This window comes from Chlamydotis macqueenii, chromosome 5 (assembly GCF_036417535.1).
Source record: "Chlamydotis macqueenii isolate bChlMac1 chromosome 5, bChlMac1.mat, whole genome shotgun sequence".
Classification (NCBI taxonomy): domain Eukaryota; kingdom Metazoa; phylum Chordata; class Aves; order Otidiformes; family Otididae; genus Chlamydotis; species Chlamydotis macqueenii.
In genome coordinates, this window is record NC_141560.1 from 8,043,341 (window position 1) to 8,070,773 (window position 27,433).

General features: G+C 46.6%; 1 protein-coding gene across 1 annotated transcript in view; it reads left to right on the forward strand.

Moving 5' to 3' along the window:
• The window catches only part of LOC147600470 (nesprin-2-like), a 179,840-nt gene extending 152,777 nt beyond the window's left edge, over positions 1–27,063 (forward strand). The window contains 17 exon segments of the mRNA XM_086750184.1: positions 9,879–10,041; positions 14,406–14,593; positions 14,750–14,900; positions 15,359–15,541; positions 16,818–16,955; positions 17,745–17,939; positions 18,797–19,079; positions 19,434–19,502; positions 20,307–20,443; positions 21,350–21,479; positions 22,865–23,076; positions 23,519–23,719; positions 24,034–24,216; positions 24,743–24,931; positions 25,607–25,696; positions 25,923–25,969; positions 26,731–27,063. Coding sequence (XP_086606310.1) covers positions 9,879–10,041; positions 14,406–14,593; positions 14,750–14,900; positions 15,359–15,541; positions 16,818–16,955; positions 17,745–17,939; positions 18,797–19,079; positions 19,434–19,502; positions 20,307–20,443; positions 21,350–21,479; positions 22,865–23,076; positions 23,519–23,719; positions 24,034–24,216; positions 24,743–24,931; positions 25,607–25,696; positions 25,923–25,969; positions 26,731–26,956 — 2,785 coding nt within the window. The 3' untranslated portion in view covers positions 26,957–27,063.
• The last annotated feature ends 370 nt before the right edge of the window (positions 27,064–27,433 follow it).

The window sequence follows — 27,433 nt, forward strand, 5'->3', positions numbered from 1 at the left end:
ACAACTGATGGGATATTAAGAGAGAGATCTGGCAGTCTTGTTCAAGTAGTCTATGGCAACAGAGCACTTGTTTGTCTGCCTGGGATGTCTTAAATCTTTGCCTTCAGACGAGTATGGGCTGGTGCTTTGAGGTACGCTAATGCAGATTTGCCCGGAGCATGAACATAGCGCTCAGTATGGGATCTCTAAGTGGATATTGCGGCTACTGGGGAGTTGGTGTGATGCTTCGTGAGCGTTCCTGTGTTCTTAATCCCACAAGGTCTGGAACATGCCAGCTTCTACTTGTGATTTCCACCAACTTTGTGCTCAGGACCAGGGTAATGAACCGGAAGGACCTGACAAAATGTGATTTTTAAGCAGCTCCCTCAGTGGTCCCAGGTTATCAGGCAGCCCAGGTCCTTTTGGACCTGGCTCTGCTGGTCCTTTTGGACTTAATACTGCAGAGGTTCAGCGTATTGCAGTGTTCTGCAGCATGGGAGTAGCACATCTTCTCCCTCACCTCATGCACCTTGCTTGGGCTTGGCTCGCAGCTGAGCTGTTCTTGGCTGCTCAGTCATAAATAACCCTCAGGCTAGACACAGCAGAATCTGAGTATGGTCCTAAGAGTTTATTTTGCCCTGTTGACAGCCTCTCAACTTTCTGTTTCAAGATGACTTCTCTAGCAGTGCTTTGCCACTGAGATTTGAATTCTGAAGGAATTAAATTAGAGTTCAGTTGACTGAAATTTCCACCTGGCTCACAGGTATGCTTTGAGGCATGCAAGAGGAGGCTCCTCCTGTGCTTTTGGGTAGCTTCTCTTAAGCTCAGGCGATGGGGAGGAGGCAGCAGTTCTAACGATCACAGATAAGCCACAAATTGGGCTTCTTCGTGGAGGAGCGGAGGAGAGCAAGGAGCCTTGGGCTAGAGGCGACATGACCTTGAGCGTGGGTTGTGATCCCCCTTGCTGGTAGATTGTCTCCTTCATTTTCATTTTGCTTTTGCAAAAGCTTAACAATAAAGAATTGTATTTAAGCTGTGTTGGAAGAGCACATGGGAAGAGAGTGCTGGCAAAATTAATGTTGGTCCTGTTGCATGAAGCCAGTGCAATCCAGCCATCCTTGCACAATCTCAAACATCTGCCATCACCAATTTCATTGAATGGATAGGATGGGTTGGCACCAGGGAGGCTGGAGACTATAGGACGTGGTACAGGGGCTGTGCACCCACTGCTGACCGGCAGAAGAGAGACTGCAGCGTTGCACAACTCCTGCTGTAACAGCCTACCCAGTCTAAGCCCTTTTTATTGGGCACCGCTTCATTTCCTGGGGAAGATCAAAGGGATGGAGGAAATGCTTCAGGGCAGAACTGCCAGAGGGCTTTAGAGGGTTTGGCAGTGGAGGTAGGAGAGTGGAAGGAGGGAAATGATGAATTTTGACGGTGGTGAGGAGGCTATCTTGTCTTGCTCCTGAAAAAGCTATTTATAGGAACTTATTTTCACAGCACCTATGTGAAATGAGGAGGTGGTTTTGCTCCTGGCTTTTCAGATCAGCAGTGGTGGCAAGTAAGTGGAAATGAAAATTTTCTGACTTTTTGGGTGCTGAATCTGTGACCACTTGAAACTTTTTTTTGACAAGTATTACGTCTTCAGCACTTTCTGTTAACCAGCTGCTGCCTTTATTTGCACTTGCACCACAGCCCACTGCACCGCTTCCCTGGCCCCCAGTGGCTGTCCGTCACAGGGGCAAGGGCCAAAACTCATGCTGTCTTCATGGCAGGGCAAGATTTGGGCACTAAGTAAACTACAGAGCTATGCACTGAGTAGGAGAAAATACATGTTGAAGAGCTGTGTGTTCGAAGCCAGTCCTCCATCCTGGGTGCTGAATCTTTCTAGTAGAGCAGTGCTTTACGGTGGTTAAAGAGTGTAAAATAACCCGTATCCACAAGGGAGCCTCATCAAGATTGATTGGCAATGTCAGTTCTGTGGTTTCTAATGTCTCCATAGCTGACCCTGCAAGTTGAGTAACATTGGCCTTTTCTGTAGGGCAGTGTATGTCTGTGTGGTATCAACATGAAAGCAAACCAGTCTGGAGCCAATGCATCAGTACAGAGCATTCCTCCCGATGGCTTATTTCACCTTTTTAAACCAATGAACATCCTGGGACAGATGGGCAAATTAGGTGAGCTCTCCATTTAGTCTTTGAAGGGATTCTCTTAGTTCCTGGTGACAAGCTCAGCTTTGCCATATGGCTGCACTTGCAGGACTTCAACACTTCATGATGTGCCTGTGCTCGGCTTGTGTGGTGACAAAAGCTTTGCCCCATGTGTTGTGGCCAGCAAGTGGCTCGGTACAAACTCAGAAAAGTCTCAAAATGTTAATTCTCATGAATAAAGTAACCACCTAGACGTTAGTGTGCCTGTAAAGAAGAACAAATGAATTTCTGTTTGGCTCAGAAGACGCTCTTACCAGGGTTGGTTCTCGTGCTGAAGTCTCTGTTGATAGAGGGGCAATAATACAGACATACTAACAGGCAGAAAGGGAGCATTGTGCTGGCTGTAAAAGTGGACACAGAAGTCTCTTGCTTTTTTCTCTGGTCACCAGCATCATGGCAGCACTCTGCCAGAAGAAACGGCTGCATGCTTGCACATACACCCAAATGAAGGCCTGAAACAGTAGGAGAGGGAGTGCACAGGCTGCACATAGGTGGTAGACAGCCCAAAACTCATGGAGTGGGATTTGCATCCCCAGCATGCTCTGGAGCAGCCCTCCCCAGCCATGCATTAGCTGGTGAGAGTTGCCAAGGACCCGTGTTGTGCACAGCCATGTCCCTCAGTGTCCTTCCCTGGCCCGTTCCCCGCTGATACTAACTCCGTGCTTTGCTTCCCAGCACGGCGGGGTAGTATGTGCCTTCAGCGCTGCTGTTTGCATCGTGTCTGCCGGCAGGCTGGAGGAGCACCCATGTGTTGCCAAAGGGTGTCTGTGCTGCCTGGGGTTGTGCAAAGCGTTTGGATGGTGCCGGAGCCTTCATTAAAGCCACCAGCGTCATCAGGAGCCGCCTCTGGCGGTGCTGGGTCTGCAGATCGGTCTCTACAGTAAGAAGCGTGGCATTTCTGTACCTGTGGGCATCCTGCAGCTCTTCCCACTGCCACTGAGCCGTGGAAGGGGGATGCCATTTCTCAGCTGGTCTGGCTGTGGGCACACTGTGATGTGTTTTCTTACTTGGTGGGTCTGGCCTGTGTTGTTTTCAGTCTTGTGAAGAAAGGCACGTTTTTTGTGTATCAGGAATGGACCAGCAGGATCAAATGATTGTGATCTTTAATATGAGCATGAAAGTACAGGGAAGCTAGCAAGGCCAAATGTGCCCTCTCTCATTTTAAATGTGAATCCCTGGTAACTAGTTCTTTTCCCTGCAGGAATCTTGAACTGCCCCAACCAAAGTCAGCCCCTTCCTTCCCACATTGAACTTGGGAGATTCAGGGTATTTTCAGCTGGTTTGTTGCGTACCCCGGCAGAAATTCCCAAATAGCCTGAAACTGCTCAGGTTGCAGCAAAATGTGAAGGAGTTGAAGCTTTCCAGTGACACCACCTTGTGCTGTGCAGGGGCTCCACAGAGGTTTGTTGGGGAGCTCCAGCGAGCCACTGCTCTGTGCTTTCCCTTTCTCCCCGCACCCTCACTGTGGCTGGGCTGCCCCATAGCCGCTGCGGCAGCAGTGGGTCCCGACTCGGTAGGTGTGGGGAGCGAGTGAGTCCATACAGCCTCTCAGCTGGCCTCTCTGTTTATTTTCCACCACATCGCCCTTTGGCAGGGCAGAGCATCAGGCACCACGTCTTGGTGTGCTGTCCTACCCTGTCGCAGCTGCGGCTGGGCAGGCCGCAGTCTGTGTGTGCTCTCCAAGTTCAAAGGTCTTTTTAAATTGCTGCAGATCGGTGTTGCGTGGCCAGGAAGCGCAGTGTGCCATAGTGCGACCCCTGGGTAAACGATACAGTCGTGTTCAGTAGAATTATGATGACCTGTGGCAGTAACGCTGCAAAATCTCATTCTTGTAATTATTTTGGCACAAAAAAAAAACTCTGGAGAGTTGAAATCTCACTCACAAAGTGCCTGCGTTCTCTCTGTGTTCTCCATGCTCCCTGTCCTTTAGGGATTACGCTCCTCTCTAGTGTAAAAGCTGTGACAGAATTCATTATCGTATCAGGCAGGGTGGTTGGGCAGGTTTTGGTTATGCAATGTGTGCTGAGGTGTGCCGGGAGCAGGGGGAGCTAATGGTGCAAGGGGAGTCCTTGTCTTCTGCATGCTGTCACCATTCCTGGTGTCTCCCTGTCAAGCTGGGAGGGTTATTTGTTTTCTGTCTCCGACCTAGAATTTCGAATGCCTTTTTGAACCTCCCCGGACCATAGTGAGGTTCAACTGTCAAAGTGACTGGGTGTCACTTACCTGTGCAAATATCTGAAGCCCTCTCGGTGTGCGGTGTCTTCCAGGCACTTTTTATCCTGCCATACATTGACTGTGAGCGATTGGCAAGCCAATGCAGGTCTGCAGAAGATTACCTGAATACCGAAAAACCTTTGATTTAAAAATCATGCCTTGCATTTTTGATGGGATTATCGTAACTTCTTTATTTTTTTTTCCTGATACTGTCTGGGTGGGGAGTGACTTTTAATCCAAGGTTCTCCAACTTCCGCCTTTTTTTCCCACCCTGTGATCTCTGGCATTCGTAACACACAGAAATCACGACAGCGTGTTTTTCCACAAACGAGTGATAGCGTAAATGAAGATTAGGGGTTATTTTGTCCTGCGAGGTAACAGGCTACTTGCACAGGAGGCCTTCCGCCTGTACTGGAAGGTTAAAGAGAGGACAGGTTAGTGTGTGGGAGATTTAATTCGTACTTAAACAGCTGGGATATAATGGTAAAGGCGAGAAAGAAGAACGCAGGGGAAGTTAACAATACATCTGTGTGCGCGGTGCCTGTGCGTGGATGTACATGTTCTCCGGTTTTTGGATTCGCTTCAAACTGACTCTGCTGCAAATCATCTGAGTGTGATGCTCCAACCCCTCTTTGGCGCAAGAAATGAGCACCGCATCTACCTTTTTCGGTGCCGAAGCCCCCAGCCTGCAACCTTTTTGTCGCCAGCCGCGGGCAGCCGCTCAGCGTGCGCTTCTTCGTGTGCTAATTCTCTTGTGTCAGAATAAAGCTCTTGTGGTTTTGTGCTGAGGAGGGATGCGGCCATTTGCCAGGTAAAATAGCAACGCAAAACGTAGGGGTTAAAACTGGGGAGAGCTACAGTGTCTGCCTAGCTCGGGGTCGGGGAGAAGGGGCGAGCCTCCCCCCCACGCAGGATGCTAAAGCGGTGAATAAATAGGGCATCTGTGGAGGAGGGGTTTCCTCTTCCATGCCTGCCGTGGTCACACAGACAGTTCCCCTTGCAGCTTGGGATTTACAAGCTGAGGAATGGTTTTTTCGTGCGAACCGTCAGTTCCGTGTTGGTAAGCGGCTGCGGGTTTGGTCGTGGTGGGTTTTGTTCGAGCAGCGCTGGCGCGGCGGGGGGGAAGGGCACCGCAGCGCTGACGGCCAGTGGCTCCCTGCAATTCACCTTGGACAAGTGGATGGGTGGGAGCCGTGGCAGGAGTAGTGCTGAGGGGCCTCTCGCTTAAAATCAGCTGTGGTTGGGGGGTTTTACACCGAAGACGGTGGAGACCTGCGACAAGAACCTTTTGGACTCGCCGGCAGGGTGACGCGAGAAAAGCCTCCCTCTCCGGCACACCCGCTCTTCGCTCACCGTGCTAACGCAGCCCACGGACACGGGGCTTCCTGGCCTTGTACCAGGGCCGGGTGCCGTACAGAGAAACATCCTTGCGTTTTATCCAAAGGCCTAAAATTTGCCTTTGACATCAGCTCTCCAGATCGCATCTTTTGTCCCTCAGATGCAGCTCCCGGAACAAAGATTTCCTGGGTTGTGCATCTCATTTGCTTACCGGGTTGTAAACAATGCTGTCAGCTGGCAGGGCAAATTCTGCTCCACTTCTCTGAAAAAGAAATGTCCGTGGTATCTTTTTCTGATGACATTTGTGCTTGAGAAGGAGAGTTTGGAATATACATCAGGATGTGTTTCATTCCTTCGGTCCCTAAAACGTGAATGTGACTTTACCTTATTTGAGCTTCCCTGTGGCTTTTCCTGCAGCATTTTGACAGCTAATGCAAAGCAGTTGCCAGGCATTTTGCAATTCTTTGTTCGGGTGAAGACATTTCAGTCAACCTGGAAGTGCCTTCTACTGCTGGATGATTCCTGAGCAGTTACTACAAAATATTCTGTGTCTTTGTGGATCTGTGCAGTGGTTCAGCCTGAAACAGCTGAGTGCTGTTTGTAACCCAATGCTGGCAACTTTGTTGAGGGTATTAAGACCCAAATCCAATCTCCAGTCAGGTCAGTTAGTCCTTCTGTTCAGTTTTGCAGCCAGCTTTTAGTTATAATCTCCTGGTTTTGTTCTTTTTCTGCCGCTTCTATTTTGGTGTAAAGATTAAGACATTTAGAAACTGGCTTTGTTTGGCTTATCCCGGGCATCTTATACGTGTGTCCAAGCACTGTTTTGAATCAGGGTATCTTTTAAGCTGGTGCCATTGCAACATACAAGAGATGTTTGATTTTGTTGAGGTTTTTTAGATTAGTGGTGATATTTGTTGTGATTGTAAAATTATTATTTATTTACTACTATTTTTTTTTTCTTCTGAGGCTGTGTTGGATGGTGGCAGGTGAGTTCTCGTTGGGAAGTGAGCTATGGACAGGTGGGCCTTTATTCAGTGGACAGTGACTTTTGCCTGTTTGACCAAATAACTTCAGAATTACACAGAGGAAGAATTCAATCAACAGTGGTGGCAGCCTCTTCCACCTTCTGGGTAACTGGGAGGAGTTTGTTTCCTCTGCTGCACTTTTATTGCTATTGCTTCACTGTGTGTTGGGTGATTGGTCAGCTGGATGGGGGGGCCTTTTGTCCCCAGGCTTGGTGGCTTGCAGTGTGCACCCCCACCCAGCTCCCAGGAGGCCTGTCTTTCTGGACAAATAGTCCCCTCAGAATGCCTCTCAAAAGAGTTCATGAGGTTTCTGCCATGCAAAGAGCAGATAATTTGCAGGAATACTTGCCGTGTGCGGAAACGCATCTGAGAATGGCTGTTGCAAATGTAAGGCTTTTATGGATGTCATTGGTCTGTTTTAAGTTTTTCTTTGAGCTGTAGCCAGAGAAATGGCAATTCCCTGTGACTTCTGTGTAAGCTAAGGATGCTCAAGGGCGATGCTCAAGTTTTTCGTCATTTCACCTGTTGCTTCGGTGTAGAACCCTGCCCTTTACCTTGGACTCTGTGTCTGCCGACTGCAACGAGAGCAGATCAGCCAGTGTGAACATCTGGACACAGCTGCCTTCCTATTGCTTTTTGAATTTATTGACTGTGCTGTCAATCACAGAGATATTTACCTATAATCCATTATCCCTGCTGTGCCCTTTACATCAGTATTGGTGGCTTTGTGGGTGCAAGGTGGGAACAAGTTGGACCATGGCCCAGGGCCAAATCATTCAGGCTGGCTTGCAGGGTCGCATCAGCCAGACAAGACTAATTTTACGTTTTGGAGTGCAGAGTTGCTAAATACCTGCCAGGAGTCCTAGTGTAGGCCTGTGCTCTTCTTGCCTTCCTTGTGAAACAACTGAAATACTGCCTAGTCCTTTTGGGACAAGAGGCAGGGGAAGGTGCTTCCCATGCTGCTAATCCATATGAGACCCCACATTGGCTGGCCTTACTCCGTACCTTCACAGTAACGAATAGGACTGAACAAATCCATCAGGATCATTCCCACATCTCCTCCATAAGTGCTTTACCTTAAACCAAGAGTCTAGCTGACGTGTGTATCCTCTTTGATTACCTTAAGGTTGCTAATAAGATCAGTTGTTGCTTACAGAGAGGCATACTCATTGTGGATTAGCTGTCCTGCATCTCTTCTGGCATTGTATCCTATGCTGCAACAGGCAACTGCAAAAGGTACTTGGTTACAGGCAGTTTGGACCCCGTCCTCTGAAACTTGCTAGGATAGTTTGGCAGCAGGCAGGATGGTGGGCCAGGAAACTCCTCGTTTTTCTTGCAAGGAGGGGCAGGTCCTTTGCGTGAAGCCAGCGTCCAGGTACCCTGTCAGGGCACTTCTGCCTTGGTGTAATCTGTCTCTGCCTGCACTAGGTGAGATTACGTGCCCCTCACCCTGCCTGGTCCGAGCTTGCGTGACACTGGTGATGCCAGGTATGTTAGGGTTCATCTCAGACGGCTCAGCAGTCCCTGCGTTTTGGGACAGGCAGTGATCTGCTTGTACAAGCTGCCCTTCCAGTCCCAGCCGCCAGTTTTGTTCAGCTGGTGACAGTTCCCAGTCATGGTGGCTAATGAATGGGAAAAATTTTGGCCTTTTCACAATGCCTACTTTGAACTTTTTGTACTGCACTTGACTTAGATAATGAGGCTTATCTAGGTAGTTGCTAGACCAGGCAGTAACTTAGGGTCTAATTTGGAAATTTGCATTTTGAAAGTCATGTGCAAGGTCCAAAAATCCATCCAAGGGCACAGGGACAGAACTAGACATCAGAGGGGTGCAAGCAGCCAGGAGGACAGCACCAGGGAGCAATGCTGGCTACGAAGTGGGTTCTCCCTGGGACAGGGATGGAACGATTTCACCTGACTTTGGTGTCTACAGTGTTGATGTTTATAGGGCTGCAGGTAGCTCCATTGCAGTTCATGGAGAGAAGCATGTGGGGTTTGGTACAGTTCATCTCATCTTGTGTTCTGGTCTGGATGTTGAAGACAGGTCTGATGGAAAACGTGATCTAGATTATTCCCCCCGCCTCCACTAGCTACCAAGGCTTAGATGGCAAGCTCCAATATCAGTCTGAAGTCAGAAGAGATAAGCGTCACCCCAGTGTTGGGCTTTTTAGTAATTTTTGTTGGGAATTGCAATAAATGAGAATTTCAAGGAAAGATTTGAAAGCAGTGAGGTGGTTTAACGGATATTCCTCCACATGGGGCCAAATTTGCCAAAATGTACAAACATGCTACTTGGATAATTTGAGGGACAGATAAGGAGTTTTGACATGGGAATATGCTGTAAAGGCCGGAAATAGAGAAAAGTTTGTCTGCAGCTTGAGAGGTGTGCCACAGAGAGCTGTAAGAAAAGTAAATGGTCTCGGTGGTTCATTTGCTTGTCTGCTGCACAACTCTGACCGTTGGATATTCTCCCTCGTCAGGATTGTTCTTTTCATTTTCCTCCACTAAGAGAGTCTGGCCCATCTCTGCACATCCCGGTGTGCTGTTTAGAAGAGCTTGTAATGTCATGGTGCTGTAAGTTCTACAGTGGTCGTTGTTCAGGCCTTCTCCTCTGCTGTCAGCATCCATTTGCCCAGGGTGATGGACCTGTGATTTGGGCAAATTCTGCCTCCGTTGGCCGAGCAGTGCCTTGCTGATTTGGGTGGGCCTGTTGGTTGCTGAAGAAGACACAGTACATAATTCACAGCAGGAAAATCAGACCACAGATACCCATTTTAGTTTAGCTGCAGCATGTTACAGTACAAACTCTTACTTAGACAAATGGCCCAGAACTGACTGAAGAGCTCACTAGCAGATGAACGAGGCTACAAAAATTCACTCTGCTCGTACAGTTTCATTAAAGAATTCACCCAAGACCTTCTTGCAGCTGTAGAGCAGAGGCTTGCTAAGCCAGTCTAGGTAGGTTTTGACTAAAACATGGCTCTGATTTACAGGCAACAGCTTGGTGCGACGCTGAGTGCTTCGTAAAGCCGTGCCTGTCATCACCTTCTGCTAACATCATTTCCACTGACTGCAGATCCTTGTAACAAAATGTTCTTCCTGGTTTGCTTAGGGTGAAGAAACTGAAGGAGACATTTGCTTTTATACAACTGTTGGACAAAAACATGAGTAACCTTCGCACCTGGTTGGCCCGGATTGAGTCTGAGCTTTCCAAGCCTGTTGTTTATGACATCTGTGATGACCAAGAAATCCAGAAGAGACTGGCAGAACAGCAGGTGGGAAATAGCAGCAGTTAGAGTACATGAGCTAAAACGCTGATTCCGGTTGGTCCTGGTTTAAAATCACCTGTTTCTTTTCTTTAGCAAGGCCTTCTAACTGTTTACTTGTCAAGGCATATTCCTGCCAAGATGCGTTTCATGGGAAATTTTTATTTGTTTGCTGTAACTTTAGTATTGTGTTGACTTACCTCCACTTCTCCCTTCCTCTCTCCACCCAGGAGAGAGTTTGCTCAGTTAAGTACAGCAGACTTCCTAAGGGCTAGGCAGGGCACAGACAGTGGGCAAAATCCGTGAGGATGACTTGGACTGACGGAGTGAATGCTGGGTCTACTGCAAACTGTCTGTGATGGATTTAAGTGCTGTGGTTTGGTGTATTGCCCTCACTAGCTCAGTTGTACCCCCCTGCTTGCAGACAGCAGAGCAAGCTTGGCAGAGAAGTGTGTTTGTGCAAACAAACCTTTGACTGAGGCGTGGTCCAGTAGGCAGGCTCTGAAGATCCCCTCAGGGTTGGGTGAGATGGTGCGTGAATCCTGCTGAGGGATAAGTGTCAACCAACCTAGGACCGCTGGATGGTGTTGGAGTGCATGTAGGCATTTGTCCAAGACAGTGGCTTACCAGGGGGATTTTAAGGATCTATGCTACTTTTAAGTGCTGGAGATGGCAAAGATTGGGCACAGCTGAACGTGCCAGCTATCCCAGCCAAGTGGAAGTGTGAGATGAGTTGAATGGTCCTGGAGTAAATTTCTCTCTCCAGCAGCCAGGGAAGCAAAAGGAATTTCTCCAAAGCACAAACTTGCTGATGGAGTCAGCCTTTTGCTCAGGGCTGTGCTATCAGCCTGCCCAGGTTCAAAGTGCCTCCCTGGGAAGGCTGGGAATGACCACGGCTGTCATGTGGCCTTTGCGTTAAACGAGTATTTGCCCTAAAACTGAGGATCAAGAATAAAGCTGTCGAGCATGGATGCTTTATGACATCTGCCTTTGAGAACATCTATGGGTGTTCTTCCCATCCTTCCCATCTTCTCTTTCTCTGACTGCTGCTTTCGTGTGTAAAGAAAGATCCTTGAGTGACCCAGACTCCAGGGCTGTGTTCTCTGCCCGTTGGTATGGCTCTCCATCCACTCATGTCCCAGATACCATGGGAAGAATCAGCTCCCCTGTGACACGAGTGGGGATGGCTTCTGCTGGCTCCACTGCAGGAGTTGGTCAAACACCAGAAGCCCTGGCCTGGTGCTTCTGATGGTTTCATCTGCATTTTGAATTTTTATGTAAACAACAAGGCAATACTGCCTCCCCGTCCAAACCTTTTGCATTCTCAAAGACTGTGATAAATTGCCAGGCAAAGAAGAACTTGAGACACCAAGGAATTGTGTCCAGACAGATTTATTTTTACTATGAGCATTCAAACTTCAGCTCACTGTAAGCGCCATCATTTGCGACTCAGAGCTACTTACTGCTTTGTTGTTTGGATTCTGTTTCAAACACAGACCTCTGGGCACCTCTGAACTCCTTCTGCTGTAACCTTTTAGCAGGCTGAGTGTGAGAAGACTGTGCTGACTAAAAAGACAACAGTAAAAAAAAAAAAGCCTCTTTTGCTCCACATTAGAAAAACCTTTGTCTGAATGCAACAAGTAAAAAGACCTGGGTTTATCTGAACAATTATTTCAGCAAGAGCAGCGTGATGGTGAGAAATATGCCCTACAGGCGTCTTTTATTTGACATCCACGACTGGAAAAGTTTTACCTGTTCAGTCTTGAATAATGAGATTTTAAAGCATTGTGCATCCACAGAGGTGTTTTATGGCACGTTTGTTCGATTAAAGGATGAAGATTAAAACACAGTAATACTAAGATTTCAAAGCTGTTTCACTAAAGCAGAAGTCTAGCAGCGTGTAGTCTGTTTAAGCTGTCTGGGCAATGCTGTGTGGAGTGGAAGGAAAGGTACCTTTTTGGGCTCAGTGTATGTTCTTGGCCCCGCTACTTAGTTTGTTGTGTTTGTCTCACCGTAACGCAGTGTGTTGGGTTTTGGTGACAGGGGGCTACAGGGGTGACTTCTGTGAGAAGCTGCCAGAAGCTTCCCCTTTGTCCCATGGGGCCAGTGCCGGCCAGCTCCAGGCTGGACCCACCGCTGGCCGGGGCCAAGCCGTTTGGTGACAGTGGAGAGCAGCGAGGATATTTGAGAGGGACAACTCTGTAAACACCAAGGTCAGTGAAGAAGGAGGAGGAAGAGTAAAGGTGCTGCAGGCAGAGATTCCCCCGCAGCCCGTAGTGCAGCCCCTGGTGAAGCAGGTTATCCCCCTGCAGCCCATGGAGGTCCATGGAAGCACAGAGATCCACCTGCAGCCTGTGGAGAACCCCACACCGGAGCAGTCCATTCCTGAAGGACTGCATCCCATGGAAGGGACCCCATGCTGGAGCAGGGGAAGAGCGTGACGAGTCCTCCCCGCAGGGAGGAAGGAGCAGCAGAAATGTGTGGTGGACTGACTGCAACTGCCATTCCCTGTCCCCCCACGTTGTTGCAGGGATTGAGGTAGAGAATTCAGGAGTGAAGCTAAGCCCAGGAAGAGGGGAGGGATGGGTTGAAGGTGTTTTTGAGATTTAGTTTTGTTTCTTATTAGCCTACTCTGGTTTGATTGTTAGTAAATTAAGTCGATTTTCCCCAAGTTGAGCCTGTTTTGCCTCTGATGATAACTGCTGAATGATCTCTCCCTGTCCTTATCTCCACCCACGAGCCTTTCATTGTATTTTCTCTCCCCCATCCTCCTGGGGAGGTAGGGAGTGAGCGAGCAACTGCATGGTGCTTAGCTCATGGCTGGGGCTAAACCGCAACGTATAGTCAGGTCATTTGGAACAACAGCTTGGAAAATCACAATGATTCTGTCTAGGGTTATTCCACAAACCCAGGCATGACCAAGAGTAATGAGATTGTGTCAGCAACATTACCATAGCGCAAGCAGAGTGGATTTGTAATCTGTGTCCAAATTCTCCATTTCACTAATAGAGCTATAACTCCAGTGTAACTTCATGAATTCAGCAGAGTCTCTCCGGGTACCGGTAGCGGGGTAGCGCCTGCTCTCAGACGTAGAGCCTGTGTTAAAAAGACACTGCTGCCTCTTGCTCAGAAAACAGCTGTGAATCCTCAATAAGCTGTCAAAAATTGTGTTGGGTCTCCTTCTGACAATCTCTCATCTATGTAAAGATTTTGACTTCTACATTCCTTGAAGCTGTACATGACCACAGATCGCCCAGGCCAGATTTTGGCCATTTATGACTCAGCCCTTTCAGGTGCCGGTGTAACACCACTGAAGACTGCCACTGGGCGATACTCAATTCCTTGCAGTTTGTTGACTTCTGGGAAGATACTCCTTCAACTCCTGTTGGATATAGTACAAGCTGTGTCTGCTTTGGGACTTTTTTGGTTGGTTTTGCAAGTCTCGAGCAAAACCAGTTCAGCTTCATGTGTTCACTGAAATCAGTAATGCCGTTTAATGGGAGCTCCTGTTCACTGTTGTCAGTGAAATACTCAGTTGTGTTTGCTGTTGTACTAGTGTTATTCAAGCAAAAGTCTCCCTATCCTTCATTAGGAAAGCCAGAAATGGGTTGGAAAATGGAAATGTAGAGGATATTGTACTTTCATTAAAATTTACAGTTGGTTGCATTGTACAGAGCTGCCTTTACAATGAGAAATATTTAGATAAGGCTTTCTTTTTGTGTCGTTCAATTATGTTGATTTAGGAGTAGTTGTAGGTATAGAACGAGAGGCCAGACTGTGATGGAGATGCAGGCTCTGGAGAAGAAACATGTAGTGTAGATTAGACAAAGGGTCCTTACCAAACCCTTTTAAATAGTCTGTCAGAACAGCAGCTCTACAGGAGGAAATACGAAAGGAAGTGTAACACCAGCTGCTTGTGTGCTGTATGTCTGTGTTGCGCGATAACAGCCTGTGATCACATAAAGTACACTAAAGTACACAAACGGTGCTATGAGTTCTCTGTCAAGTCTTACAGTGTGGTAAGTTGATATGAGACACTGGCATCTTGTAGTAAGTACGTGTTTACGGTGTGTGTAAGGTTTGGATTTTGAATGCTCATTAAAATTGTCCAGACTGTTAATAAGAAGATTGAGCTTTCACTGAGAAACCAAAGCTGGACAATCCCTTTTTGCTTGGCAGTTCTGTCCTGACCTGTCAGCCTGTCATCTGCACAGCTCACCTTGCAAGTCTGTTTTCTGAAGCTAAATAAGCTTTTCCTGACATACAAATTGTTCTGTCCCCATCCTCTGCAGCATTTTGAAAGGGTATGTCTGAATGTGAAGTCTAGCCGTTGTTGTTTCCTTCTGCTCAAGCTATTCTTTTGCCAATGGCAGGATCTGCAACGAGACATAGAGCAACACACTGCAGGGGTGGAATCGGTGTTCAATATTTGTGAAGTCCTGCTGCACGATTCGGATGCGTGTGCTAATGAGACAGAGTGTGACTCCATCCAGCAGACTACCAGGAGTTTGGACAAACGTTGGAGAAACATTTGCGCCATGTCTATGGAAAGGCGAATGAAGTAAGTCTTTTTCTTACCCCTCCTAAAGAGCCTGTGTCAGCACTTTGAAGAAACCCTGTAGCTTTTGCCACAAACTGGGTTTTGAAACAGCAAACAAATCCAAAATTAATAGTTAGTTTGTGATAAAACCTTTCAATTTTTCTATCTCCCTCTCAGAATTGAGGAAACATGGCACCTGTGGCAGAGGTTTTTGGAAGACTATTCTCGCTTTGAAGATTGGCTAGTGACATCGGAAAGCATAGCAGCTAAGCCTAATTCTTCAGAGGTTTTGTACACACATGCAAAGGAGGAGCTGAAGAAATTTGAGGTGAATGTTGTAACTTCTTGTTTTTACACTCAGCAGTAGGCTGGATGCTCAGACTGCTAAATGCGTACTGTCTGCGTGAAATGCCTGGATCACTGAAAAACACCAGTTCAGCAGTGGTGCTATAGAGAACATAAACAATTTGGCCAGTATGTGGCTGCTAGGTATCTGGCTGATTTGTTTGCCTCCAGAATATTTTGTTCAGTATGGAGAATCCAGTGCTCTGAACTGACAAGATCCTGCTTATAAATTAAAGATTTACTTTTTATAGGCAGGGGACCTTTGTGGGTTGATTTATTTTTTTTTCTCCTTCCTTGTCCTAATGAGCTAAGTCTGAGCAGATGATTTAAAATACGAGAGCTTCTCTGGAGGAGGGCATCATCGTCTGTCTTGATGGATGGTATCATCCGGATCCTTTCTCTTACCGGCAAGGGAACTGAGTTACTTGCTTTGCCTTGCAGACATTCCAACGGCATGTTCATGAACGGCTCACTCAATTGGAACTGATCAATAAGCAGTACAGGCGCCTTGCCCGCGAGAACCGCACCGACTCAGCCAGCAAGTTGAAGCAGATGGTACATGAAGGCAACCAGCGCTGGGATAATCTCCAGAAACGAGTTGCTGCCATTCTGAGGAGACTCAAGGTAATTGCATGGTGGGGTGAGAGAGTGAGGAGCGCTTGCAAGTTTCCGTAGGAATTTCCCAAGGGCAAAACACATCCTGGAGCAACTATCTTGTGTTGGTTTGTGTCTTGAGTTACCAGTGTAGGAGAGCAGCTCCTCCCTGTCCTTGGTTCTCAGTAGTTGAAGAAGCATAGGGGAAGAACGGGTGCAGGTTTTGGAAGGTGTGTAGCAGTCCTTACTGCTCCTGTCTCACTCTTCTCTTATCCAGTCCTGTCATGGCTGGATGCATTCATGCGCTTGCACCTTTCCATAAATAAGAGGCAGAGGGACAAAAGGGCCCCAGTGCAGATGTGGTTTGGAGTTTACAACGCAGTTCTACTTTATGCCAAGTTATGATTCACCTACAAGGCTTTAAGCATGGAGATGTGATGGAGAGGCATGCTGCTGTCACCAGCTCCTGCTGTGCTCTCTGCCTGACAGAGGAATGTTGTCGAAGAGTATTTGTGGCACTTCAAAGAAGTGTCCTGCTTGTTGAGTTAAACTGAGCTCTGGGCAGATATTCTGTGCTGTGCCCTGGGGAAAACTTGTCACTGCATGATTTTGAAATACAGCAGTGCTGCAAGCAATCGACAATTAGATCCCAAAAGTCAGTGGATGAGGTTGTTAGAGTGTTGATGGAGGTGTTGTGTTTGGGATGTTGTATAATCCCCTTCCTGAACACTAAATCCGCCGAGGAGAAGTGGGGCACCACAAGGTGCATGTCTGTTAGCAGCTTCTGCAGGAGATGGCAGCAGAGAGAGCTCTTCCTGGCTTCCACGCCAAATGGTGCATTAATTACACTGGCGTGGTCATCCGGGATCCAGCCTCTCTATTGTTTTATTGATTTTAATGCCATAGCTGTAATTACTTTAATGAGAGATGAGGCTTGCTTCCTTTGACTTTCTGTCATCTAAATTTAGAACAAATTAGATGTTAAACCTGAGCCCGAATGACTGTTACACTGGCGTAATGATGTGGGGGAAGGTTTACGGTGTGGAAGCAAGAAGGTCGTTCTATAGAAGCACCTTGCGCTGCTGAAGTTTTATGCCCTCTGCCATACGGATAGTGTGCTGACATAGGACACTTTGTTCCAGAACACTACGGGAAGGGGACAGTTTTAGACATGGCATGCTGCCATTTGTGCCCTGAAGGCCTTTAAGGTGAATAGCAGTTTTGAAACAAAGCATTGTTTTCGGAGGGCTCTTGTCTCTTTGAGTAGCTGAAGTCATGTAACCCTGGCTCCCTTCTTCCTGTTCAGCACTTCACTAATCGGAGAGATGAGTTTGAGGGAACAAGGGAAAGCATCCTTGTTTGGCTCACAGAAATGGACCTCCAGCTGACAAACGTGGAGCACTTCTCCAAAAGTAACTTTGATGACAAAATGCGCCAGTTAAATGTACGTATCCTTATAAAGCAGTTGTTTAGTATAGCCCAGCTGGTCCTGTTGGGCTGCCGTCTCTTGACAGACTCATCTGCTTTTCTGGAACTTCACAATAGCCAACAGATCTCTGTAGGGCTATATTTGTTTTAAGATGCCACTAAAATGTTAAGACTTATCCTCTGAATCAAGACTAAAACGTACAGTGTTTAAATTCAGATTTGGTGTTCAAGCTCAGTTCCATCTTGCCAGTTTTCTCCTGACAGCGAGTGTCAGTGACAATGATAGCTGGCCTGGAAAAAAGCACATGCAGGTTAACAGTAATAGCTACATGCCTAAATTCAGGCAGGTTTTTTTGGGTGAGAATTTTTTTTGCTTGTTATTAAGGTAGGATCTCTCTTTTGGGTGCAGTGTTTGTAGCTGGGACTTTCAAACAGACATAACACGGCAGGCGTGTGCAATGATTCTAAAGAACACAGCAGTTCTTTGCTACCTGCTCAGGTGCTTGTTTCTCCTTTCCCCCTGCACTGTTAATTGTTTTGGGGTGTACATTTACTGTTGTGTAGGCTGGAGGCCCAACCAGCCCAACTTCTTTGCTACTGAGAAAAAGATTGCATGTACCCAGCAGAAAAATAAAGTCTGATTAGCTGAACTCTTGTATTGTGAACCTCTGCAGGCTCAGGACGCTGCAATCGTATTGATGTACACCCGGGTGGAAAATGCCCCCTCATTTGGAACTGTAATCTTGCTAATAACACAAACCTCTGGACTGCAGAAGTAATTCTTTTTCTTGTATGTTCCAAATAGGGTTTCCAGCAGGAAATAACACTAAACACCAGTAAGATTGACCAGCTAGTCATTTTTGGGGAGCAGTTGATTCAGAAGAGTGAGCCTTTGGATGCTACCCTGATTGAAGATGAATTGGAAGAACTTCATCGATACTGTCAGGAAGTGTTTGGGAGAGTGGCCCGGTTCCATCAAAGACTGACTTCAAGGCATCCCGTAAGAAGCAACAGTTGTTTTGATGCTTTGGCAAGATTTTGGTGTTTGAACTGCAATGCTCGTTGCTTATCCCTAGCAGCTTGACTGAATGGTTTGAGCTCAAAGGGGTCAGGAGCTCCTCAGTAGTTGTGCCAGCTTTGCCAAGTCTTTGTCGCCAGTCTTTTCTCCTCACACCTCTCATGTTGGGTCTCCATCCGCAGAATCTAGATAATAGCAGGGAAGTAATTAATGGGGTTAATATTTAGGTAGTAGTGGTTTGAGGGCTTCAGAAGCTCTTTTTTGGGGATTTTTAATATCACTTTGTTTTCTTTAATTTTAATAACGTGCTTAGAATATATCTCTCTATGGATTTGTTTGTGAGGCTCCATCTGTCTGCTTTCTTGTGGGAACCCTGAAGGAGGAACAGCATGCCCTTTACTTTTTGTTGGGAACATTTCGCTGATTCTTGGTTTGCTTTGACTCAAAAAGAAAGCGCGCCTATTAAAAAGCCAGGTGAGGGAAGTAACATGAACATCTACAAGTAGCTGTTCTCTCCTACTTGAGCATTATTCCATTGCTGACCTGTGCAGTCCATTTGGAGCTGGGTACCCCTACCTGCAAACTAGAGAGAGACGTTATGATGGTCGTTGAGTGTCTTGAAAGACGGGAGGTAGCTGCTGGTGTGAGGACTGTTTTGGCAGAAGAGGGAGGAGGCAGAAGTGATGCTTCCCTTTAATTTTATGCACGTGATCTTTGGTTGCTGCAGCTGACCGCAGAACAGTCCCCAGTAGTACTGTGTGGCCCAATCATTAGCTCATTAAGTAACTCATAGCTATTGTAATTCTTATTCATATGCAATAATTGTTATATATTTTCAGGAACTGGACGATGAAAAAGAGACTTCTGAAAACGAGACAGATCCAGAAGACTCCAGAGAAATCCAGAATGATCCCTGGCATAAGAAGGCCATCAGCGAGGGACCCTCTTTGATGCAGTCCCTTTGCCACCTCATGCCCCCTCCTCAAGGTCCTGAAAGATCAGGCTGTGAAACCCCTGTCAGTGTTGACTCCATCCCGCTTGAGTGGGATCACACAGGTGATGTGGGAGGTTCTTCCTCTCATGAAGATGAAGAAGAAGCAACATACTACAGTGCTCTGTCAGGTGAGAACCACTTGCCAGCTGTTTGTTTTGACATGGACAACTGCAGGATGCCCTTGTGTGGGAAGGGAGGGGATCGAACGCTTCCGCGTTTTTGGTTTGTTTTCAGGTACTGTTGATAGATGTGAGTGGTCTAATCTCTTAGATGTCTTGATGAAGGGAATGATATTGCCTAAACCAAGCTTATATTTTCAGAAACATAAGGGTTTTAGAAACCTTACTTTTTAAGAATGTTTGATAAGAATAGTACCAGCAACTTATTTTGTTCTTTGTCTTTGCTGTTCCTCGTTGTTTCAGTTGTTTTTAATAGTTGGAAAATACTGAGTAGTGAGGAAAATGACATTATTCTTCTTTCAGATGTAGAAATCACTGAAAATCCTGAGGCATATCTTAAAATGACCACAAAAACTTTGAAAGCATCTTCTGGTAGGCACCTGCTAATGCATGTGTCTGAACATGGCAATCTCCCTGTGCTGCACGCTATATTCCTCAACCTCTCTCATACGTAGTGTCTGACTTCCTGCCTTGTGTGGACACCATGTCTCATCCTGTCATGGTGTTCTTACGCTGCAGTATTCACATATACATTACAAAGCAGTCAAGAACATACCATTTAGATTTTGCCTGGTAAATGCCAAGGTGGTTAACATGCATTTCACTGTATTGATTCAAAGTCTTTTGGAACTTTCTTGGTGGTTTGCTCTGGGTAGTATCACTTTTTTGGTTGTTTCTAATTTTGATTGCATAAATACTGAAGGAAATAGTTCCAACTCTGCAAGTATTTTCTGTGTTTTGTGCATGACAGAACCGTGTGTGTCCTGTCTGTTAAATCCAGAACAATGTTCTCCAAGTCAGGACGTGTCTGTACTTGTCCCTACTGAAATGGGTTGCAGATGTGTGATAGCGTTTTAGAGATGCAAACTTGCCAAAAATACAGTGCAGCCTTTTGTCTTTTTATTTTTTGAGTACTCATACTTACGTTCAAGCATTTTCCAGAAGAAAACAGAATGTCTCATAACTGCATGGCTCTCATCTCATTACCTTTGAAACACTGTTGATGTTTTGCAAATGTGCATGCTTTGCAAGGAAAGCTGCAAAACTGTCATTTTTATGCCATAACTTGATGCCATTTTATTCAGAGCGCTTTCTAACTTAATACATAGCAACAGCTTCTTTGTGGAGATGAGATTTTGCACTCATGGCATATGGTTTTGGTTTTATTTATTTCAGGAAAGTCTGTTTCAGAACCTCGTCGTTGGCTCACTCCAGGTAGCCCAGTCTGCAGGAAACTCCGATACAAACAGGCAGAGATGGCTGGAAGTGTGTTGTCTGGTCCAGAGACAAGTACTCCCTATAAGCCAGGCTACGTGAGTTGGAGGCTCTGTGGGCACTGAACCTGTGCTACACAGTCTGTTTGTTGTTCCTTTTGGGACTCTGTCCTCTTCCCTGCTCCAGCATCAACGCAAAGATCAGTTGCAGGGGGAACGTTCACTTTATGCAAACGTAGACGTTATTGTGGTGGCTGAGGTAACCAGTGAGAGTCTCTGTCCACTCACTAGAAAAGCTTCTTTGAAGCAATTCAGAACAGTGATGTTAGGCTCCTGATCAGAGTCAGGGTCTGGAGGAACTTACTTCCTCTGTTGTCCTAGGACAAGTCTAGGAGAATTTAACTCCCCCAAGGATCGTCTCCCGTGATATTTACTGACCTGTCTCCCTTTCCTAAGCAGACTGATTTTAAGGGTCATTTTCTAGCATGCAGCCCACCATGTAATCTGCTTCTGGGCACTAAAAACTGGGCCAAAATGCCTGTTGTTTGTTGGTCCCTCAGCCTTGGTGGCTGACTGACAGCCATGGCTTTGCCAGCAGCTACGAGGTTCAGTGAATCCAAACCAGTTGTCGGCACTCTGCTAGGCACAAGATGGCGCTGGTGTCTGGCTGCTTTTGTCACCATTAATCCAATCTTAGAGCCTTAGAGTCAATATTGCCAAGACCCAGAATCCAGCAAGGAGCATCAGCAAATGTACGTGTACTGCAGAAGCAGTGAATTTGCCACGTCCAGTCTTGTAATAACTAGTGTCACTGTGGTGTGTGTTTGTTTACTGGGAAGGCCCAGAGACCCAGGATAAACTGTTAGTAAAGCTGCAGAAGCCCAGTGCTAAATCTGGCATGCGAGAGCTCAGCAGCAGCCCAGCCACCCCAAAGGAACACAACTGAAGCTTGACCTTGGGCGGCTTGTCAACCTGCAGGGCTCACCCACCAAAATGTCATTGCAGGTGAAGCAGCTCAGCTCTGCAAGCAGCAGAGGCATCAACAAGGAGAAAATGATGTCTACTAACCTGAGTGATGACGAACCCCAAGATAACCAAGAGCTTCTGAATACACCAGCTGCAGAGCAGCAGACAGGTACAGAGCATTAGGGGTGGCTTTGGTGCTGTGGTGTTTGTCCTGTGACTCTGGGGGAGACAAAGCAGAGATGGCACACAGGCAGCACATTTGCCTCGGGAGCAAAGGAGAAGTAAAGCACTGTTCTCTACGTTGATGTGTTTTGCTAAGATTTGCTCAGCTGCCTTCTCACCTGGTACTGCCCAACCCATCTTTGCTGTTCTAAGCTTTTACCTTTCCTGCCAGAACTGAGATTCTTATCACTCGTAGTTGCAACTCCAGTTTGCCAAAATGTTTTGTCAAAGCTGGCAATGTATTCTGTTCTTCACTGTCTTTGCTGTGGTGCCTTCTTCCCAATGGGCCAACAAGCTGGTTCTCTTGACCTTTTAGGACCTCATTCCTGGTTTCAGGTGCTTGAGACTGCATTACGAACACATCTGTACTGCGATCACAAAAGCAAATCAAGTGACAAAAAGCAGACTCCAGCTGTATACACCAGCCTACTTAGTTTATGGCTCAAGTCTTACAAATGGAGGAAAATTGAGTCCCATTCATGGGATGAATAGGAAAATGTCTGAGAAGGGCTTAGATGGGCTTCCAGAAACAGTGGTAGAGATTGCACAGGTGGCATCTCCATCTCCTTTAGCTCGGAATGAATGAAGCATAAACCCAGGTCCTAACTGCTGGATCATACTCTGTCCTACGATGAATTAGAGAATCATAGAAGAGTTTGGGTTGGAAGGGACCTTGAAAGGTGATCTGGTCCAACGCACTTGCAAGGAGCAGGGACATCTCCAACCAGATCAGGTTGCTCAGAGCCCAGTCCAACTTGGCCTTCAATGTTTCCAGGGATGGGGCATCCACCACCTCTCTGGGCAACCTGTGCCAGTGTTCCACCACCCTCCTTGTAAACAATTTTTTCCTTATATCAAGTTCGAATGTGCTTCCTTCTGTTTCAAAACCATGACCCCTCCTCCTATCACAACAGGCCCTGCTGAAGACTTTCTCCCCATCTTTCCTATAAGCCCCCTTTGTGTACTGGAAGGCTGCTATAAGGTCTCCCCAGAGCCTTCTTGTCTCCAGGCTAAACAGCCCCAGCTCTCTCAGCATCACAGCTGGGCTCACTGAGTTCTGTCTCCTTAGATTTGCTCTGTTCTTCCAGGTGAATTAAAAGGTCTTCCATTCATGTGATTAAAATCCTCTGTAGCATGACTGTGTGGATAGCATGACCAGTAATATGCAACTCACAGACTGCAGAATCTCAAGGCAAAATGTGTCTGGATAACAGTAGGACCTGGTAGCAATTATTGATCAGACAATAATTTACTCGTAAAACTCCTTGCATCGATTGTACTCACTCTTCACCTTACTGAAGTTCTAAATACTTGTTGTTCCATCATTTGTAGGCATTGTCGATAGGTGGGAGCTCGTCCAAGCTCAAGACCTCAGAGATAAACTTAGGATGAAACAGAAATTGCAGCAGTGGCAGCAGCTGAACTCAGATCTCAGCGATGTCTCTGCTTGGCTTGATAAAACTGAGGAAGAGCTGGAAGAGCTGCACCAAGTGAAACCTCCAACCAGCGTCCAGGTGCTGGAACAGAGGGTCAAGAAACTGAAAGTAAGTTGTGGCATCCTGAGAAGTGGGATTTCAAGATGCTGGTGCTCTTTATCATTGTCTTTGTGCTCCTAGGATCTCTCACCACTATGAATGCTAATAACAATGTGTGTGTGCCACAGAGGAGCTAAGCTGGTTTTGGCTAAGAGGACTAAAGAGAGTAGTGAAGCAAGGTGCTTCTGGCTCCACATGCAGAGATTGGCAGGCAGTGTGCCTGGGAACACAGGCAGCCAGGCTGAAAGAAAAACCTCTCCCTTTCTCTTTTCTTGGAGAGACATTTTATTCTCTCCCAAACAAAACGTTCAGCCTCAAGCTTCTCTTTTTAGGCCTTTTGTTTTAGAAAACAGGCCTTGTCTTGGGGGGTTGGGTATTCTGAGCCGTTGTACTGGCATTTTTTCCTTATTCTGTGTCATTCATCTTTTTGCAAATCCTCTTTTTCTACCAGGACATGCTTAAAGCATTTGATAACTACAAGACAGTGGTGCTTTCCATCAACCTGAGCAGCAAAGAATTCACAGAAGTGGACAGCACAGAGTTCAGAGAGCTTCAGAACAGGCTTCGGCAGGTGAACTTGCACTGGGAGAAAGCAACTCAAGCGCTGGACAGCTGGAGGAAAGGTCTACAGCAAGCCCTACTGCAGTGCCAGGTGCATACCCCATGCCAGCTTGTAGGGGAAAACTCCTCTTGAGGGTGCTGCTGCGGGGGAGATAAGGGGAGAAGGCAGAGGGGCAGTTCCTGCACATTAGTGGAACGGTTGCTCAGAATCAAGACCCTTCGTTTTCTTAGAAACTTGACTCTGTGAGGTCTAAAGAGTTTGGTAAAGATATCTTTGAACTGGGTAAGAGCCTTTTATTACCTAGGTGGAATAGTTTGATGAGGTTGCTGTAGCCTCACTAACCGTGAGTTTGTTGTTGGCTCTGTCTCATCTGGGCTGGTCATTTTGTTTGGAGGCAAAGCCAGGTGAAAGCACTGAGAGTGTTTTTTCTCTTCTGTGCAAATCTCTTGTTTCTCTAGGACTTCCATGATCAGAGCCAAAAACTCATCCTGTGGTTAGCAAGTGCTGACAGGCGACGGCATAAAGCACAAGTTGCTGGTGCAAACGCTGACCTCAGTACAGTACTGGAATGCCAAAAGGAGCTCATGGTAAGTGCACTCCTGACTGCAGCACCTCAGCTCTTCCAGTGCTTCCAGTCAGTAGTTCTCACCACACAATGAAGAGCAAGATGTTTATTTCTCAAGATGTCTGCAGCGTGTCCTCGGACCTGCTGCATTCAGGCATGTGGCTGCTTTCTGAAGTGGACTAAGAGATTGCCTATATGAGGCATTTTTTCCCTGTAATTACACATCATAATTAAGTTCCTCATGAACAGTCTTTATGCTGGAGTAAGGCTTCCAAGATGCAACATCTTTTCCATATGGATTAATTGCTGCTATGACTATATCTAAGTGTTAGTTCAGGCAGGTACAACTGGTCTTCTCAAGAGAACTTCATTTCATCTGTAGCTGTAAGAGCCATTGCTATGTATTGCGGATTCCCAGGCAGGTTGAGTTGTTCTCAACAACTTCTCAAGCCTTCCAGAGCTCCTCCTTTTATGAGAACATCCTTAAAGTTGAGAGTGACTGTGGCACTGTTTTTTGTTTTTTTGTTTGTTTGTTTGTTTGTTCTAAGCAACTGGAGAAAGAGCTGCTGGAAGGACAGCTTAAAGTCAAGTCACTTCAAGAACTCACTGCTTCCCTGCTGCTTAAATCAGATGGTGATTACGTTGAAGCTGAGGAGAAGGTCTCTGTAATTGGAAGGAAACTGAAGCAGCTTATTGAACAAGTTTCACGTGACTTGAAAACAATACAAGGAAATCTGGTGAGTCAGAGTTGAAATACTTGTTCATGGATCTTACTTTCTGAAAAATAGCAACATATTAAAAGTAAAGGTATTTATAAAAGACTGGCTTAAAACTTAACTACTTCCACCTTCATGAGCTGAAGAAAGAACCGTTAAGTCTACCTGTAGGCAAAACTCCAGCATCACGAGGCTGGTGCAGTAATGGAATAGATTACCCAGAGAGGTTGTGAGGAGTCCGATGAGCAGACAGGATAAAGCCTTGAGTAAGGCTTTTGGTCCAGTGTCATAGCTGACCTTGCTTGGAGCAGGAGGTTGGACAAGATGAACTTCCTGCGGTGCCTTCCAACCTGAATTATCCTGTGATCCATACCAAGAATCAGGCTAGGAGTGTGTAATGAACACAGAGTTGTAGTTCGCAGCAATACGGAGCTTATCCTGAGAGCTGTCAGATAGAGATATTTTCAAGTTAATACTTGTATGCCCCTGTTCCTCTTAATTCCTTTGGGTTGCGCACAGTAAACCATTTTTTTTTCTGCTGGAGAACTGGAGCATCTGTTTACCCCTGGTTATGCACATCTAAAGAGGCAATGGGCTGTGCACCTACAGAGAGGCAATGACAGACGGCTCTTTGCACTTCATCTGCTGTGAGTTTTGAACGTGCATTTTAAAGGGGAAGGTGTGGTTGCCTTTTAGGATACCAGAGCACTCCTGCTAGTTCCAGATGACTTGGACTCAGGGGTCGATAAACCAGGCGCAGCAAAATCCAGCCATGCTGTGAAGAAGGCAAGTATTCTTTTTTTTTCCCAACATTTTGCTGTCAGCATATAGCATATGTTGACATACTTAGCCTGTAGAAAGGCCCTCAAATGTAATCATTGTACCTTTGAGATGCATGTACCTTATGAGAGAATTTACAACAGGACTTCAAGCCTACTACTGCCTTTGTTGAGAAGGAGACATTTCTTGTAGTTTGTGAAACCGGGATACTAAAAGCTACTTCTCTCCACAGGTCTCCGCGAGGAGAAGTGCAGATGGTGGCAAGAGCAGGAGCAGGAGGTATTATTTTCTATTATCCTGATCTCTGGAAGGATAGTGACAATGGCACGGGTGAGCTGAGTGCCAGCAGAAAGCTGGGCAGCTGTTCCTCACAGGTTGACATACAAGTGGAGGTGATTTCTGCCCACCTGTAGAATCTCCTCTGCCTCCCAGCTCTGGGCTGCACCTGGGTGAATGGTTTCCTTTAGCACTCCTGCTCCTAGAGCTCTGCACCAATGTGCAACCGTGGCTTGCCTTTAGTCCTGAGAAATATTTTCTAATGCCAAAGTGGGGAATCTTTTTTTCTAAACCTTCCTTTAGTTCCACCAGCACCGCTGGACAAAGAAACTTGCAGCTCAGAGCCACTTATCCCAAACAGACAGTGAAGGACAAAGGGAGGACTTCTCCCCCAGGACATTAGGGTCTGTTCAAAGGACACATCTCAGTAATGCCAAGGCAAAGAGGAGCCTCATCAGTCTGAGTGGTGGCTTTCCTCTATACTTCAACATGGATTTAGGGTGGTTGGTTTGTCTGTTGGGAAAGCTACAGTTTGCATCTGAAAACAGGGTAAAAGCCCGCTAATCTCAACTCTTGGAAAGAAATGTTTCCTCTTCAGTAGAAAGGACAGTAAACCCAAGCCAGCAGCTGGCTTCCCACTGAGCAGTCCTGCAGGCTGTCAAGTTGCAGTTCAGGTGTTTCATGTGCAGTGCATTTTCCGGTAGATACACACACTCTAAAGCTGCTTTTTCTTTCTTTCTCTCTTTTTTTTTTCTCGTTTTCAGAGCTGAAAGCCGTCCACAACATAGTGAAGCAGTTTCTCCATCTCCCTCCTTCTTTTCCCGGGCGTTACGAGCAGCTGTTCCTTTTCAGTTGTTCTGTCTCCTGCTTTTACTAGTGGCTTTCCTTCTTCCATATTCCGAGGAAGACTACAGCTGCACCCGGGCAAATAACTTTGCCCATTCCCTCTCTCTCACGCTGCGATACATCAATGGGCCTCCACCAACTTAGAAAGCAGCCCGTGAATCTTCAAGACCAAAACACACTCTCTGCAGTGCTTTTTTCATGCTGTTTCCTCAATCAAGCACTGACGTTGCAGAATTAAATACAGAAACTTTTGTGCTGTGTCAGTTCCTCAATGGAGCCACCGCAACACCCCTGCACCCTACGCACCAGTGCGCAGGCTGCTGCTGCAGCTGCAGGTTCATCGCCTCCTTTCCCTGTCACGCAAAATGGCTTAAATTTCGCATCTCACAATGTGTATCTGGACCAAATTTCACCGTTTTTGTATGGAAAACAGACTTTTTCTATAGATTTTTAAACTGTAAGCAACACGCTTTCGACTTGGGTAGGTACACTCTTTTCTAGGTGCCGTGCTCTTAAGCTTGCAGGGGGATTGAATACGGAGTTCTTAGATGCGGAAACTTCACCTCAGTCAAGCACGGCAGCCTGTCTCGGGTCAGCATGACAGACAAGCAGTTGAGGAGG